The sequence below is a fragment of the Centropristis striata genome, chromosome 2, assembly GCF_030273125.1.
Source record: "Centropristis striata isolate RG_2023a ecotype Rhode Island chromosome 2, C.striata_1.0, whole genome shotgun sequence".
Lineage (NCBI taxonomy): Eukaryota > Metazoa > Chordata > Actinopteri > Perciformes > Serranidae > Centropristis > Centropristis striata.
The window spans coordinates 27,942,956-27,958,928 of NC_081518.1; the positions used below are offsets into that span (position 1 = coordinate 27,942,956).

The 15,973-nt window shown below is 38.7% G+C and overlaps 2 protein-coding genes across 2 annotated transcripts; one reads left to right on the plus strand and one right to left on the minus strand.

The window, feature by feature from the left end:
- Positions 1-836: 836 nt before the first annotated feature.
- Positions 837-4,979, plus strand: si:ch211-122f10.4 (cathepsin A-like). Its single transcript, XM_059351945.1, has 11 exons — positions 837-1,096; positions 1,181-1,292; positions 2,018-2,155; positions 2,234-2,392; positions 2,564-2,655; positions 2,986-3,070; positions 3,159-3,311; positions 3,397-3,542; positions 3,726-3,888; positions 3,972-4,061; positions 4,150-4,979. Exons 1-11 carry the CDS (start codon positions 927-929, stop codon positions 4,231-4,233), a joined length of 1,392 nt encoding a protein of 463 aa, XP_059207928.1. The 5' UTR covers positions 837-926; the 3' UTR covers positions 4,234-4,979.
- On the minus strand, positions 4,939-15,590 carry slc38a7 (solute carrier family 38 member 7). Its single transcript, XM_059351955.1, has 12 exons — positions 15,532-15,590; positions 13,370-13,809; positions 12,909-12,962; positions 11,588-11,732; positions 10,842-10,986; positions 9,700-9,798; positions 9,471-9,528; positions 9,255-9,369; positions 8,850-8,997; positions 8,454-8,653; positions 8,309-8,360; positions 4,939-7,346 (listed from the first exon to the last, which is right to left on the minus strand). Exons 2-12 carry the CDS (start codon positions 13,622-13,624, stop codon positions 7,244-7,246), a joined length of 1,374 nt encoding a protein of 457 aa, XP_059207938.1. The 5' UTR covers positions 13,625-13,809; positions 15,532-15,590; the 3' UTR covers positions 4,939-7,243.
- Positions 15,591-15,973: the final 383 nt, after the last annotated feature.

Consider the following 15,973-nt stretch of genomic DNA (forward strand, 5'->3'; position numbering starts at 1 on the left):
CTGTGAGGAGAATAATTATGTTGAAATATAAGAGCCAAACTGGATCCACAATAAGGTGTTGTTGAAAGTTGGCTAGTTTGTTTTCTAACAGAGTAAGGTCCCAGCAAAAGAAAATTTAGACCACAAATTTTACTGTAAAAGTAGGTTAAATATTTACTTTTTAAATCAGAATCAGAATTAATTTTATTGCCAAATAGGTTTTCCTCACATACAAGAAATTTGCTGTGGTATATTGGTGCATAAGAACAAACCAAAAAGTACTGAAAAATATAAGTAGAGGTTAAGGCAAGTACTGCGAGTCAAAAACAACAACAGCATAAATAAACAATAAGAATAGAAAACAACATACAAATATATATATATTTTAAAAATATAAACTTTCTAGGAGTGTGCAACAAAAAATGATCTTATCTAGTTGGGAACACATAGACTTGGAGATATCGAATGATTAAAACATTAAAACTAGCAGTCTAGACAAAACAGTATTTATTTGCACATTCACAACAGATTTCCACCATAGACTGTATGATTTCCACATAGTACCGCTTCAGGATCATTAACACGCATTCGACTACATTACCCATCAGCCACCGCCTTAAAGGGACAGGCTGATATCGGTAACAAATATTTAAATAAGTAAAATAAATGTGTTTTAAATCATCCAAATAACAGGGAGAACAAAAATATTAAGGATAGGATTTCAACTTTTTTCAATAAACGTTAAAGACCGATATCGATGGGTTTTTAAATTTTTGTGAAGGACTTCCGTGTAGTCAGGCGCTGGTCACGTGGTCAACAGCAGCAGTCATATGACGTTGTGGTTCGTCTTGTTCACGAGCAGCAGCCTTTGGGGACGTTGGGGGAAGTTGTTGCTAGAGGAAAAACCCTTTCTTGTCGTGTTAGTAAGAAGTGAGTGGAGGTCAGTGATGTTGGCCGCTAGTCTGTTGGTGTGCCTGCTGGCCGTGTTTCAACTCGGCTCGCGGGCTCAGTACACTCCTGACGCAGTAACTCACCTGCCAGGTATGACGTTCAAACCCAACTATCGACAGTGGTCGGGATACCTGCAGGCACGGCCCGGAAAGTTCCTCCACTACTGGTAAGAAACTCACCGCAGCTTCTCACCAGTTCTGCCAGATGTGGAGGTGTGTGTGAGCTCTCATTGTGTCCTGGTCTCCTGCAGGTTTGTGACGTCTCAGGGGGACCCGGTCAAAGACCCTCTGGTGCTCTGGCTGAATGGAGGCCCAGGCTGCAGCTCACTGGACGGATTCCTGTCAGAAAATGGACCATTTCATGTGAGCATGCTTCTTTGTGCATAGCTTTACTCAGTGTTGGACGACACTGGTGGACTCAGTATGTTTGAGGGGCATGGGTGAAATAATAAAAAGGGCACCTGCTGTATGCACCACAGAAAGTCGAACCTGGAGGGCACTTCATCACGTTTTGTCCACTGAAAGGCTCATACAGAGCAACTGAAAATAACAACTAAAGGCCACTGGTTGCACTACTCCAAATCCAGATGCTACTCCACACTACAGACATCCTCTTCCTCTCATTCAAAGCATGTCGAACTACCAGTTCTGTGACAGAAATAAAGTGACTTACTTTCATACTCACTGTAACCGGAGAGACATGAAATTCAGAGATGGAAAGCGAGCTACACAACAGATCACCCAGCAGAACCACCACACAAAGTTAAAACAATGAACACTCAAAGCATCTGAAATTTACAGCAAACCCATACATAGGCCGAGCTTTTCGTGTGCCGTTTGCACGTCGGATACACATACAATAATTGAATGTTCTAAAGAGTGGATTTCAACCATTTAACACACAACCACTTGACTTGTAGTTACAGCCTGTCGCCAATAGGGGGTGCTGTAGCATCTTCAGCATCCCTACTTCCAGTGTCCTTGCTGAAAGGGCAGCTTGGAGGGCATTTCATCTTTTATCTACCACTGTAGGCTGCGGGTTTTTTTTAAAGTCAGTGTGATAAGGCATTGCTGATTTTCCTTTTCAGGTGAATGATAATGGGGCAACACTGTATGAGAACACATTTAGCTGGAACAAGATTGCCAACGTGCTGTATATAGAGTCACCTGCCGGAGTGGGGTATTCCTACTCTGATGACCAAAAGTACGCCACCGATGATGACCAGGTGAGTTCAGTGAGTCTCTTTGAATCAAAGGAATGCTCAGAAATAGCCTTTCCTTCACTTTCAACTGTTTTCTTTTAGGTTGCTGATGATAATTACAAAGCCCTGCAGAGTTTCTTTGCCAAGTTCCCAAGTTTCACTCAAAATGAGTTCTTCATCTTTGGGGAAAGTTATGGTGGAATTTATGTACCAACCCTCAGCCTGCGCGTCGCTACTGGAGCTGCAAAAATCAACTTCAAGGTGAGTCGTTTTAGCTCCTCAGCACCATTAGCTGCTCGGTAGCAGTACCACCACCTGAATGCAGTTTCAGGACTGAAAAGAAGTTCATTTATAAAACTCAGAAAATAGTTTTACAGTGAAGCAGACATGTGTTTTAACCACCAACCTTTATCTTGAATACATTGTTTTCAGGGCTTTTCAGTGGGAAACGGGCTCAGCAGTTTTGCTCTCAATGACCAAACTTTGATCTACTTTGGTTACTACCACGGCCTCTTTGGAGAAGAGTAAGTGACACTTTGCTGTAGAAGAAGATCTTGTTTACCTTTTTTGAGGGAATTTGTTTAAAGAGGCAATGCTATCAGAATGCTACTGTTCATGCATCACATCCAGTTTGAAGTACTTCATTGGAACATTTGGACATACATTCAGTTTCAAAAGACAGAACTGAAAGGTTTCACAAGTCACAAATAAACATGTGACTTCTGATTTTGTTTATGATTTGTGTACATAAATGGAACACTTTCTGCTGTAGCTTCTCTTTAGACGTCACAGTATTTTATTGTTCATTTCATATATGTAGCTGATTTCATATTAAAGTCATGCTTTGTGTGCAGTTTGTGGCGGGATCTGAACATAAATTGCTGTGACAAGGGGAGCTGCAACTTTTACAACTCCAGTTCAGACATCTGTAAGACACTGGTACGTGTTTTATCACAATTAAGCTGGGCATTTCTGGTGCTACTGGATGACCCACTGATATTTTACCTTATACTTTGGCTCTCTTTAGGTGACTGTGGCCTTTGGTATCGTGTTTGAGAGCGGACTTAATGAGTATGCCCTTTACTTGGATTGTGAGGGCGGCAGAAGGTCCCACAGAAGCTACGAGAGGGCCATGAGTCACCTGTTCAAGAACTACAGGAAACAAGCACACATCTTCAAGGTGAGTGCTGCTTGCCCGAGCGCCCGTGCATTAAATTCTTCTTATTGCCCTGTAGCTGTAATGAAATTGTTTTTTGTAAATACAGTTTTCAGGTGGACCGTATCCCACTGTATCTCTAGGTGAAGTCCCTCCCTGCATCAACAGTACGGCTCAGACGAACTGGCTGAACAGAGGCGACGTCAGGAAAGCTTTACACATTCCTGACACACTGCCACCATGGGACCTGTGCAAGTATGTACGCTAAATAAAATAAGATCAGGTTTTATTTATCCTGCTGTGGGGAAAACTCAGTCGTCACAGCAGCTTAAGATACAGAAATTAAAAAGTGACATTATCTCCTCTTTTTCTGTGTGCAGTTAAGAATGGGTTCAGGGGCTTGTTGACCGTGATAACAAACTATTTTCTTAATTGCAGTGAGGATGTTGGTGCACAATACACCAACCTGTACCCCACCGTGAAGGAGGTGTATCTGAAGCTGCTCACTCTGGGCCTGCGAGCGCTCGTCTACAACGGAGACACCGACATGGCCTGCAACTTCCTGGGAGACCAGTGGTTTGTGGAAGACCTCGGCCTGAACGTAAGAACTTTTAATTCTAGGGAAGATATTTTCTACAACCAGATACACTTCTTAATACTAATAATAGGTTTTTTTGTTCTCAGGCCACCACAAAATACCAGACATGGCTTCATGATGATCAGGTAGCTGGTTTCTACCAGCAGTTTGGAAACCTCACTTTCCTGACAGTCAAGGTAAGCACCAGTGTGTTTAGTGTTTGCCGTCGTAGGTTAGTTGTCCTGTGGTTGCATCATAATGACATGCTGCTGTGCTCTGTTTCAGGGTGCAGGGCACATGGTTCCTCAGTGGGCTCCAGGTCCAGCTCTCCACATGTTCCAGTCTTTTATCACAAACGGCTACTACTGAGCCACGATTGAGGCTGCTGCATGTAAAATACCTGCACTCATCGCTTGTTCGATGGTTCATTTTTTTTCTCAGGGAAGATGATTTTGAAGGGAAAAGGACTACTGGGGCACTTGTTCTTGTAATCTCTGAATTTAAGTGTGTTGAGTATTTAGTAAGGGACATATTGTTTGTTGTTGGCTTTACTTTGGATTTTAAATTAAACAATTCAAGTGCCTGGACACCTTAACAGATATGAATAAAATAACTGTTCAATATGTGGTTACCAGTCACGTTCGCTCCTGCTCATTTTTGGTGATTTCTGACTTAAGTCTGGTTTTCAGTAAGTGAAAACCACAATCCAACTGAGCAGGTGTGACTCTGACTGATGTGACCTATAAATAGCATTTAGTTTTGCCTTAACTTTTTGGTGGCCTTGTCTTTGGGTTTTAAGATTGTCCTGAAACTGGGAACTTCATGTACATATAACAAAGTCCTTTACTATTCACACACATAAATCAGCACTTTGACCTCAGTTTCATTTCATACCTTGTGCTAGATTAAAAAGAGAAATTGTCCTTGTCCAGATACTTCGACTACACTTAACACGAGCAAATTATCTTTTCTGTGGCACTGATGTAAAGCTGACTTTTGGCATTGGTTTTTTATTGACATTTTCTGTGTGTAACACAAGTTGATTGTTCAAACTGTCTCGATCAAAACTGCAACTTCACTTGTCCGTGTCTTTTATTAAATGGTTTGAACTGCCAGTGACATGAATTGTCAGATTATTCACATGCCTTGATTGTAGCTAACTTATTGGAACATCACAGGTAGATCTTAATTACCATCAAAACTCAAACTTCAAGTCATCTTTCTATTTGACACAAGAGGGACACATGATTTCTGACTAACAAATGCCATATATACCTCAGTCTGATAACAGTGAATCAGTGACAGAAATCAAAAGCACCTGACATTCACTCAGTAACTCTAGCACCACGATAAGAAAAGAAAAAAAAACTTTGACACAAATGGCTTAGCAGCAAACCATAAAAACAATTCCAACAATAATTTCAAGTAGGGCTGAGTAATGAAATTATATGCATAGCTCTTCTGTTAGTTTCTTTTACTCACTTGGTCATTAAATTCTCATTGATTATTTATGAAAACTACCCTACAGTATCATCATTGAGGTGTTTGGTCAAAAAAATGTTTTTCTGTATCGCCCAGCCCTACTTTCAAGACATTTTAATCAAGTAAAAACACTCTTACACTGGTGTTTTTGTACTGCTAGTCACAGATAGCATTAATCACGAGTATAGCTGCTTTTCCCTTCAAAATACATTTAACATTATATGTTAAATGTATTTTGTCCAACACCATGACTAATAATTAATTACAAGTAATTGCATTTTCTGTGAAAAAATCCCTTTAATCTTTACTGTCCCTTCATGTCCCACAAATGAAACACCTTTTATATTGGCTGGTTTCACAAAAACGGGAAAACAATCACTTGAATTATAATAATAGCATGCTAAACATACCTCAAATTAGCTGTGGTATCGAAAATGAATGTAAAGATCTACTCAGTTTAGTCCTGATTACCAGGTCAGCTGCAGCTTGATTGAAAAAACAATTTTCTTGAAATGAAATTATTTAAAATTAACTGTTATGAACATTTTTAGTGTTAAAGAGATGAGGTCTTATATCAGGGGAAGAAAAACAAAGCTCACTTTGGCTGTAGGGAAAAAAAAGCAAATTATTTCTAACATCTCACTCTTGTGAGCTTGTGAACTGATTCCAGTTAATAAAACTTAAAATAAGGTACAGACTGAACTGTGCAGGTCACATCCATTTTTGCATACATTCATAAAGACAGTATCATGTTTTAATCTGCTCCCACAAATTAGTTTTGGTTTTGGTTTCCTGAATGTGTGCTGCTTATCTCTGACACCCTGCAGAACAGAACTGTGCAATGTCTTGGTTTTTCACAGTTTTGCACATAGAATTATCTTTTTAAAGGCCTGCAGGATCTACATGAATTGTAATGTTTTATACTTTGACAAAAAACTGATTTCTCCTCAAAGCCAATTATAAAAATCATTTATAAGTTTATAAAACATAAGAAAACAATAATGCTAAAAAATAAATAACTAAAATGTTCCTAAATCTATTTTTTTTTTTTTAATCTGGTTAGTTTGCATTGCTCAGATTGCTCAAATCTCACTTTTTCAACTCAAAAAGAGGCATTGACTGACTAAGACCTGGGTTCGAATTTGGCTTAGAGCCCTTTCCTGCAGGTCTTCCCCTCCGTTTCCCCCTTTCACGCTATCTCTACCACAGTCAAAAAAAGGCCCTAAAAAACTTTTAAAAAAGAGGTACTGACTAGAAATGAATCAACTTGGCTTGGTCCGTCTCATCTTGCCGTTATTGCACCACTCATTATATATGCAAACGTATCACTCCATTAAATTTACCATTTGACACTAAATAATTCTTAATTTGTGGACAAACTATCAGCAGCGGCAACATAAAGTCTGGACCTGGATTAGACCTGGGAACCACAGCATGTCATTTTCAATAAGAAACATTTACTTTGACATGCAAGTTAAAATACACAATTTGGTACAATTTCATTATCAAAATCAATTTGATTGTAAGACCTTTCTGTACAAAGTCCTTCAGCTCTTGTAAACAGGACAGGAATGCGCCTCCTGAACAGACGCCCCTCTGTGCCCCTAAACCGCCAGTTAAAACCGCCATAAAAACATTAAACATGCAATTTAAACTACATTAAATAAAAAGTGTCTGAAGTCATTTGGCATTGTGGGGCGTCTCTCACTACTACCTGACTGGGTAAAGAGGAGCTTTAACTCAGTATAGAGCAGGGATGTTACATGCCGTAGAGGATTTAAAAAAGAAAAATGTATCATGAGATCCTTCTCCATCTGATCCAGCAGTTCAGAATAGCAGCATAGGACTTATATCCTCCCCGTCTTGAACACCGCTGGCTCTGATGAAATTGTTCCTTTTAGCTGGCGATGTCCTGATAGATGGAGTTGGTCGATGTGACGCCAAAGATGAAAGCTCCGACCGTAACCATCACAACAGCCAAGACCACCAATCCATGCCAGCTATAACAGGGAGACCAACATTAAATAAAAATCCTTATCAAGAGAGTCAATTTACTTCAATCAGCATTAAAGTTTTGCTCTCTGCATGATGAGAGAATCATGCAGAGCAGCACCTCTGCAGATAATTGTGTTTAACTTGTTTTAGTGCTAAAAAGCTAATCTGCTGATCTTTAAATCCATTAATCAAAATCCACCAATATTTAGTTTACATTAATATAAAACAGATCCCCACGAGACACAGTATTTAATATCAAAGTAGTTGCAGATTTATTGTCTTACATTTGCACAATCCTGAAAAGTTTGCACAGCCCTTCCATCATTTAAATAACATATCATATATTGTTTCTACTGTTTATATATATTTTTTTTTAATTTGTATCTTGACTTTTTCTAATCGTCTTGTTTTGTATTTATGCTGCTGTTTTTTTTTTAAATCTCTACAAATATTTTTAGTACTTTTTTCTTATGCACCAATGTACCACAGTAAATTCCTTGTATATGAGAACCTACTTCAAACTGTTTCTGACATTTAAAGGAGCAGTGTGTGGAATTTTGTGACATCTAGTGGTGAGGTTGCAGATTGCAACCCCTCCCTTTCCTATGGTGGCCTTCTCCTATTTACATACATGCTTGCTTTGTGATAATAAAATGCGGGTTTAATCTCCAGAATCCAGCTTTATTATGATGAAAATCACTTCTATGCAGGATTTATTGTTGACCTGCTATCACCCCTTAAAATCCATTGCCCACAACATCCAATTCTCAATAAATGGGGACAGAATGATAGCATAGGGCACTTACAGAGCAGCACCTGCAGACCAGCTTCAATTTAAGAATCACAAAATCTCTACACACTGAGGCCCTTTATGTGGTTAGATCCAAGGGCCATGCTGTTACGCCACATACCATTATTTAAGTTTCAAAAGAAACTGAAAGACATCAAAGAATAAGCAGTAACTCACCTTGCAGTTCGGCTGTCTGTCTCTGACAGCTTGGCTTGCATCAAACACAAACCTGTTAAGTTAAAGAGACATTGGAGATATATTTCAGTGTGACCTTAAAATCGTACAAAACCTGAAACCTTGTAAACAATGAGGTGAGTGTTACCTGGGAAGACAAAGATAAAACAGGCTGCCAATCCTCCGATCAGCGAGATCACCCGACCGATATCCGGGGTGAAGAGAGCGAGGACGAGAGTGACCACAAACCACAGCAGCGTCTGAAGGATCCTCCTCCTCTGCTCACGGCGCACACAAACCTCCACCTGCTCGCCTTGGAAACGCAGCCAAAGTCCTTCTATAACGGCCCTGGAAGGACACATTATTACACCAGAGCGCTGTTAGAAAATGCTGCATAACTGCATCATAAAATAAGGAAAGCAATCTTTATCACACACTTGGGAAGCACTGGTTGTATATTTGCACCAGGTGCTGATCCAATGCCAGTGCTTTTTTACATTTTGTATCTCACTATATGCAACTGATCTGGGTCATATTTTCTTACCTGCCACAGAAGTGTAAAATGGGGTAGGAGGTGACGACACAGATGACAATAAAAGCTCTCGCTATGGCAACAGCGATATCATCCGGAGGGTACGACATCAACACATCCTGACTGACGTTGGAGCCAAATGTCAGGAAGCCGCACACACCTGATCAAACATGACAAACATGTAAGTATTGGCAGTCACAAGCCACCTGACTTAAAACTGATGTTCAAACACATTAAAAGGAATATTTTCAAAAAATGTTTGGCCCGCTATCTACCGTTAGTAATACACTGACAATGGAGAAGTAGCTCATATAACCACTTAAAAAAACAACCGTATAATTTCAGTTTAATACCAGTTACATGTTACATGCAAAGTCTACAAAGATTTAAGTAAAAAGGGCACATAACACACATTACCTGTTCCTGTGTAAACGAAGAGGCAGATTATCATGCTAAGAGTGACTACAAGTCCCCAAGGTTTGATCTCTTTCCGGCTCATGCTGTTGAATACCGGCACTGCGCTGACATGGCACTGTAGAGAGAGAGACCAGGACGAAGAAGGTAAAATAATTAATCAATATGAAATTCTAAAAAATACTTTTATGATCTCAAATTAACCAAATGAAGAGGTACCTGGAAACCAAAGCATATGGTAGGCATTGCATTGAAAACTGCAGTCCAGGAAGCAGAACTGTAACAAAGACAACAATTCAGCAACTCAAGCAAAGCATGACGACGAGGATGCAGATGTTTCTGCTTGAATGAGTAGGTGGACAGTGCTAAAACAATTAGTAAAAGGGTTTGAAAAAGCTGTTAGCTGCATAAAGGAGAGGCAGCATCATGAAGTGTGTGCGGAGCTCACCTGGTGGGAATGTAGCCCGGAGATAGATTTTTATCGGGCCAGATGTATTTTATAATGACCACGACAGTCACATACCAGGTTCCCATCACACTCAGTGCACTACAATAAAGAACAGCAGTCCAGACATGATCACAAAAAGAAAAGCTAAGAAAACATTTCAAAGAGTAAAATGCAAGCATTTTAAGGTACCAAAAATGTCAAGACTCTCAATGTGTTTAATCCACAGCAATATATCTATATTGACACTTTGTTTATTTTACAAGTTGTTGATATTAACTTTGAGTGTGTGTTTTGATTGATTAGTTAATGCTTGCAAAGTAATGGATCACCAAAGGACTTATATAGCTATTAGCTATTAGCTTAGTTTGTCTGGTGTGAAATACTAGGAGACAACAAACAAATATGATGATGGTTGTGTAGATGAAACATCAGATTATAGTGATTTTTTTTTAATCAAGCATATTCCAAACCTTGAAAAGTTATTGGTTAAAAATAAGCATTTTCCAAACATTTAAGACATTGTACAAACGAAGAACATTAACCAGTTGTAACCCTCTGAACCCCTAGCAGTTTCTGTTAGTTTTTTCGCTGTCTGTAACATTTTACTCTCTATGGCCTCATTTTTCACTGAAACAAGTCTCTATGGAAACAGTGCAATCATAGCTAGAAGCAGGGAGAACTTAAAAACATTTTTGTCCAGTAACAGTTCGTAATAAAAGTGCCCACAACTGTTATGAATACTGGAAAAAAATGCAACTCCACATGAAAAGTCATTCATGGCTTCCTAGTTGTGCTGAGGAACGCAGAATTTAATGTTTTTTACAGGATCTGGTTAGTGCAGACAATTTATTTTTGGCAATTTTTTAAAATGAGACATGGAGACTAAAGTGATTTTGAGGAACTATTTTGAGCTTATATTTGGTCATCTGTCCTTATGACAAAATATGCCCTAAATGATTCATTTAAGAATTCAAGTATCTTAAAAATCAGATGATATTTTTTACGGCTTCTGGCCATGATAAATGGTTATCTTGGCTTTTTTTAATGAAAAACATGCCTCTCAAACCCACTGGCTGGTTTTGGATTTCAGAGAGTTCATCCTTGGTGAGAAAAAAAGCTGATTGAGTGACAAAGTTTCTTACCTGGCATACTTCTGAAAGCCAATCTCTTTGGGGATGGAGAGAGGGAGAATAACCAGGACGGCAGTGACAGAGATGGTGAATTTGCGGTCAGTGTACCAGTGCCTACTGATTTTACCATCTGTGTCCTGAGCCACTGCATCCACCACTGCAACAAAAAAACAGGAATTACAAAAAAGCCTGGGCAGGGACAGACAGACCAAAGGGGGCAGAATAACGTGTGATGGATCAGAGTAGAGAGAGCCACAGTAGGAATTAACTGCAAACTGCAGTACACATGGAACAGATTTAGCAAAGTAGATAATTAAAGTCACAACCACTCCATTCATTAATCAACTTCAAAATACCAAAAGAGGTGGAAGGTCACAGTCTGTTTCCAGGAACAGGGTTTCTACACTGTCAGCGTCTCAGTGTGAGGAAATGTAAGAGTGGTCACATGAGGGTCACATTTAATGAGAGAAAAAGCTGAGTGGTGTCATCCTTAATGCTCTTTGCCCTCATCAGTAGTGGCACAGCTACACATTACCAATACTATATATCTGTTTGTTCAAACACACAGGTCGCAAAATGCAGGCAAAGTCCATGTAACTGAAGGTGACACAATGTTACATTAAGGGAAATTATACAAAGCTAAACTCTGACAAATGCCTTTAGACTTTAAGGAAAACATAATCTAAGATAAAGGATTGTCGAACTGATCTGATACAGAAGACAGAAAAGAGCAGCTTTATCAATGTGAATATACTTACAGCGATCGAGCTGGTCTCCAATGACAATTAAGAAAGCAATGCACGTCCCAAAGGTGTAGATAGCAATGGCTACTTCACATAAGATTCCTGTGAATTTCCCACAAGTGGCTCGGACGACCTCCTGATAGGTGCTTTCATTACTGACCTGAAGAAACCAGAGAGATGATCATGCAAGTATTCTGATATTGTGTAAATCATGTGCCCACAGAGGCTTTATTCTGTTTTTCTTTGCTGAAAAATGGCTACCACTCAATTGGTTTGATACTATAAAAGAACACAGACATGTTTTTCTGTGGATGTTTGCTGTAACTGATTTGACCAATGTCCCATATTAACCTATATGTTGTGTTTGTGTCACATTTCCCCTGCAAAGGACAATAAAAATCTGAACCCAAAAGACAAGTATAATTACCAAAAAACAACCTTCTCCTGATAGAGCTCACATGGTATAAAATTTGGCTTTAAAACATCCAAATAAAAGTATCATAAGTTGCAAATTAAAAAAAAGGATAAAATGTGTAATGACAGCGACGCCAGTATTTTAAAAAAGTACAAAATGTGATCCTAGAGTGAGACACCTACTGTGGTAAGAGCAACTACAGAAGCGGTTTTGACTACTTTATAATTCTGAGATCAAATGCTTTAAATTTGATAGTGTCACCACCCTGTAAGATGCAGTCACGAAACTTTACAGATGTGTAGTTGAGATCAAAATGAAGGCTGAGTTTGAAAATGGGTTTAGTCCAAGCAAGGGCCGTAAGTAGGGTGCAGAAAGTAGGGAAGGGCCCCCACCACTTAGAGATGACGTCACAAAACCTTTCAGGTATGTCGTTGACATCAAAATTAATCAAAATGAGTTAGAGTACTGAGCACTTCGGTGTTAATGTATTAATGACTACCGAGTACTCTTATCTCAACCTGTTGATGGGTGTCACGGCCAGTGTAATCCCATCATAAGATGGTCTCTAGTTGTGTTTTAGCGCAAAATTCTGCAGAAGTTTTTCTGTCAAAACAACTAAAACTTCATTAACTGACTCATACTGGGCTGGGCTTAATACACATTGTGTTTTAACATGCAAGCACAAATCTGAATCATCAGGAAGTGAAAGAGTGTGGTGCTGAGCAAAGCACTTCATTTGATCAGTAACACAACCACAGAACAAAGTTATTACGCAACAAGGCTACTGAAGGATTTTGAAATAAACGCAGTCAGTTTCAGAAGGCTGCAGAACATGTTGGAGAAAATGAAAGAGAAACAAGTAGTAAGACAGCAAGAGATGGACATAAAGACAGAATCTAGTGATCCTGAAGTGACACATACCTGGGAGCAGTAGCCCAGGATGACCAGTCCACTGATAATGAAGATTAGCATTGACTGAAACACAGAAACAGGAAGCAACACGTTATAGTTCCTGATAATACTATTTATAGGCAGTTTTGTATTGGCCACAAAACACATTCAGACTGCATCAACTCTATCATTCAGTGCAAAATAGTGGGTAAGAACTTAGTGAACAGGAATTTTAGTCAATAATTAAATAGAACACCATGTTTTTTATGCCAAAATAATACTGTATATACTATTCATACTATATAGATAGTTGCTCTCTTAATATGTTGATAGACATACATACATTTTACACACTAAATATTGAATAAAATTGTAGGTTGCAGCCCAATTTATCACATTATACCCAATGTGTACAGTCTGAGCTCATGTAGTGGGGAGAGGGTCTGCAGAAGGGGCATAAAGCTTTATGTGTCTCACTGGGATCTGCTCACCATTTGAAGCATAACTCCTGCAGTCACTCCTCCTGCCATACTGAAGGCTGCTGGGAAATTGAGCAGACCCGCTCCCAATGCTGCGTTCACTACAATGAAGACAGCCGCCCAAGCCGACACGCCCCCACTCTCCCTCCTGTCCCCCTCGAGTTGCCGGACAGAATCCACGCTGGGGCTCTGCAAGAGCCACGCCCTTTCTCCAGAGTCATTACTCCCAACTGTGCCCCAGTCCTCGACATCTGTGTTTATCGCCATGAGTCGACAGGCTGTAGCTCAGCCGGCCAAAGCCTTACACAGCACAGAATATTAGTCTCACTCTCTGGATCCAAGTGGAGGAAAAGTTGATTAGGATATCCAGTATCTCAAGTTCCACAACAGTCAGGAGGCAGCAAATGTTTCTCAAAGTCACCAGTGTCCGTATGGTGAAGCCATTCAGTATTCTGTAATAAAGCATCATTTGCATTTAGAGATACTCCCAATAATAAGTAAAAACTAAAGATCCACAGAGCTGGTATCACATCAACATACAATATAAATGAATATAAAGTTGTTCTTTGTCTTAGTGTTTGGATTATTGTGAACAAATGTCAAGCACAGGAGTCATTTTTAACACAGCACTTTTTCCTCTGTATACCTGTAAGAACATTAGTTCCCAAGCAAACACATCTTTTAAAAATTGGTGACCTCTTAATCAACATAAAACGTAATTAATTTTATGTGAAAATTCAAGGTAGCTTAATTCTTCTGACATTTTTCATGTCCATTGTCGGCTGTTCATTTTTTTGAGGCTTTGCCAAACAAAGATTTTTTTTTTTCCTTTAACAAATATTGCGTCTTACTACAATTTGAATATTGCACTAGTCCGTATTTTGATTTCAGTAAAATGTATTTTAATTGTGTGGCCCTAGTTGACATGAAACTTGCATACTGTTGACCCACATAGTCTTGATGAGCATATCAAAGGTTCTCTGTGAAGTATTTGAGCACTAGCACTTTGCTGAGCTGTTTCCTAAACAGTTTTATCTTATCTTCAGGAAGAAACACATACTGAGGGGGAAGGGGGGGACCTGAGGCACTACATTACGAATTTAACTGTGAATGCATACCTTCACCAATACCAAGTGTAGCCATAAGCTTGAGTATCACAATATGTTTAGTGATACTGTATTGTTTTTCTAAAACACTTGCTTTGTATCATACAAAAAACTTTTTAAATTTAGATGTTATGCATACATGGGTGATTTGTGCTTTACATTATGACAGTTTTCTATATCAGATGAAATAAATAAAAAAAATATTATATACCACTTTGCATACAGTATGGTATATATGGCAATATACTAAACTGTAACCCTTGTACCATAAACGTATAATATTGCCAGATTTTTGCCAATAACCTCAGCATTATCATGGTAGCTTTTAAGTCAGACTTTTCAATTCACTTCAGTTCAATAATCTGACCAAGACGAGCTCCTAAACCAGTATTTCCCATTAATGTTGGTTGCTATATTAGAGTCTTACACATAAAACTGAAAGTGGAAGAGGGTATGCCTTTCATACAAGCCAAACTAGGGAGAGGTGATTAGATTTTTATAAATAATTCTTTAAAAACCCTGGCATACTTATCTAATGGCACTATATTAAGTGACATATCCTGTGTAAGAATCATATACTATCAAGAAATGGCTCGAGAACAAACATGAATTTCAAACAACAAAGCCATTTATGCCAGAACTGAAGCACTCATTAAAACACTATTGATCTTAAACAATCAAACAGGAGAAGAAGGAAAGAAATAAAACAAACGTTACTGGGAACAGTGTTCATGATGTCCAGTTACATTTACTGCTAGCCATACAGGCACACCTTGAGTCTCCTACACTATATCTTGGTTAAACACCCCACCTTTTAATGCGATTAGATTATCGCTTTTCTTTTTATTAACTTAACAAAAGCATATGTCAACCTCTTTGTTACTCTGTGTCCTACAAGCTAGCTAACGAACGTTACAGCAAACAGTCTAACAGTTAGCTAAAAATAAAATACAAACAAGATATTTATTCACCAAACAGTTACATACATTTAAACGACTCTATGTAGATTATATTCTCTGTAATTTCATGATGTGTAGAAGCTAAAATGCTGATAAAGAGGAACAGTACCTTCAGTGCTGAACAGCCTCCAGGTGACTGAGCTGTCTGTGTTTTGGCAGCCCATAGAACGCAGAGGGGCACGTGACCCTTCGGCACGTGACTGGAATTTTCCTGTTATCAGGAATTGTGGGTATTGTAGTTCTCTTTATTTATATCAGAATCAGAAATACTATTAATTTGATGTCGCTCCCGTTACTCCAGTCAAAAAATAGCAAGAAATAGAAGTACATATATATATTTTTTAAATAGCTCAATATAAAGACTTGAAAAAATATACAAACTTGAAAAATATACAGGTGATAATAAATGATAATAAATTGAGGTTTGACCACTCCTTAACTTCCTAGTGGCAAGTCCCTTATTGTAATATGTATGAACGTTTGACAATATATGGATATGAAATTTAATGTGAGGTTTTAGCATTTAATGGAATTAAGTTAAATTTATGATT

Excerpts from the sequence above, each read along its gene's own strand:
- si:ch211-122f10.4 (XM_059351945.1), top strand. The coding sequence starts at position 927 with ATGTTGGCCGCTAGTCTGTTGGTGTGCCTGCTGGCCGTGTTTCAACTC. Across the intron at positions 1,097-1,180 it reads GGAAAGTTCCTCCACTACTG|GTTTGTGACGTCTCAGGGGG; the intron begins GTAAGAAACTCA and ends GGTCTCCTGCAG. Across the intron at positions 2,393-2,563 it reads CTGCAAAAATCAACTTCAAG|GGCTTTTCAGTGGGAAACGG; the intron begins GTGAGTCGTTTT and ends CATTGTTTTCAG.
- slc38a7 (XM_059351955.1), bottom strand. The coding sequence starts at position 13,624 with ATGGCGATAAACACAGATGTCGAGGACTGGGGCACAGTTGGGAGTAAT. Across the intron at positions 11,733-12,908 it reads TCCTGGGCTACTGCTCCCAG|GTCAGTAATGAAAGCACCTA; the intron begins GTATGTGTCACT and ends TGGTTTCTTCAG. Across the intron at positions 7,347-8,308 it reads ACAGACAGCCGAACTGCAAG|CTGGCATGGATTGGTGGTCT; the intron begins GTGAGTTACTGC and ends TCCCTGTTATAG.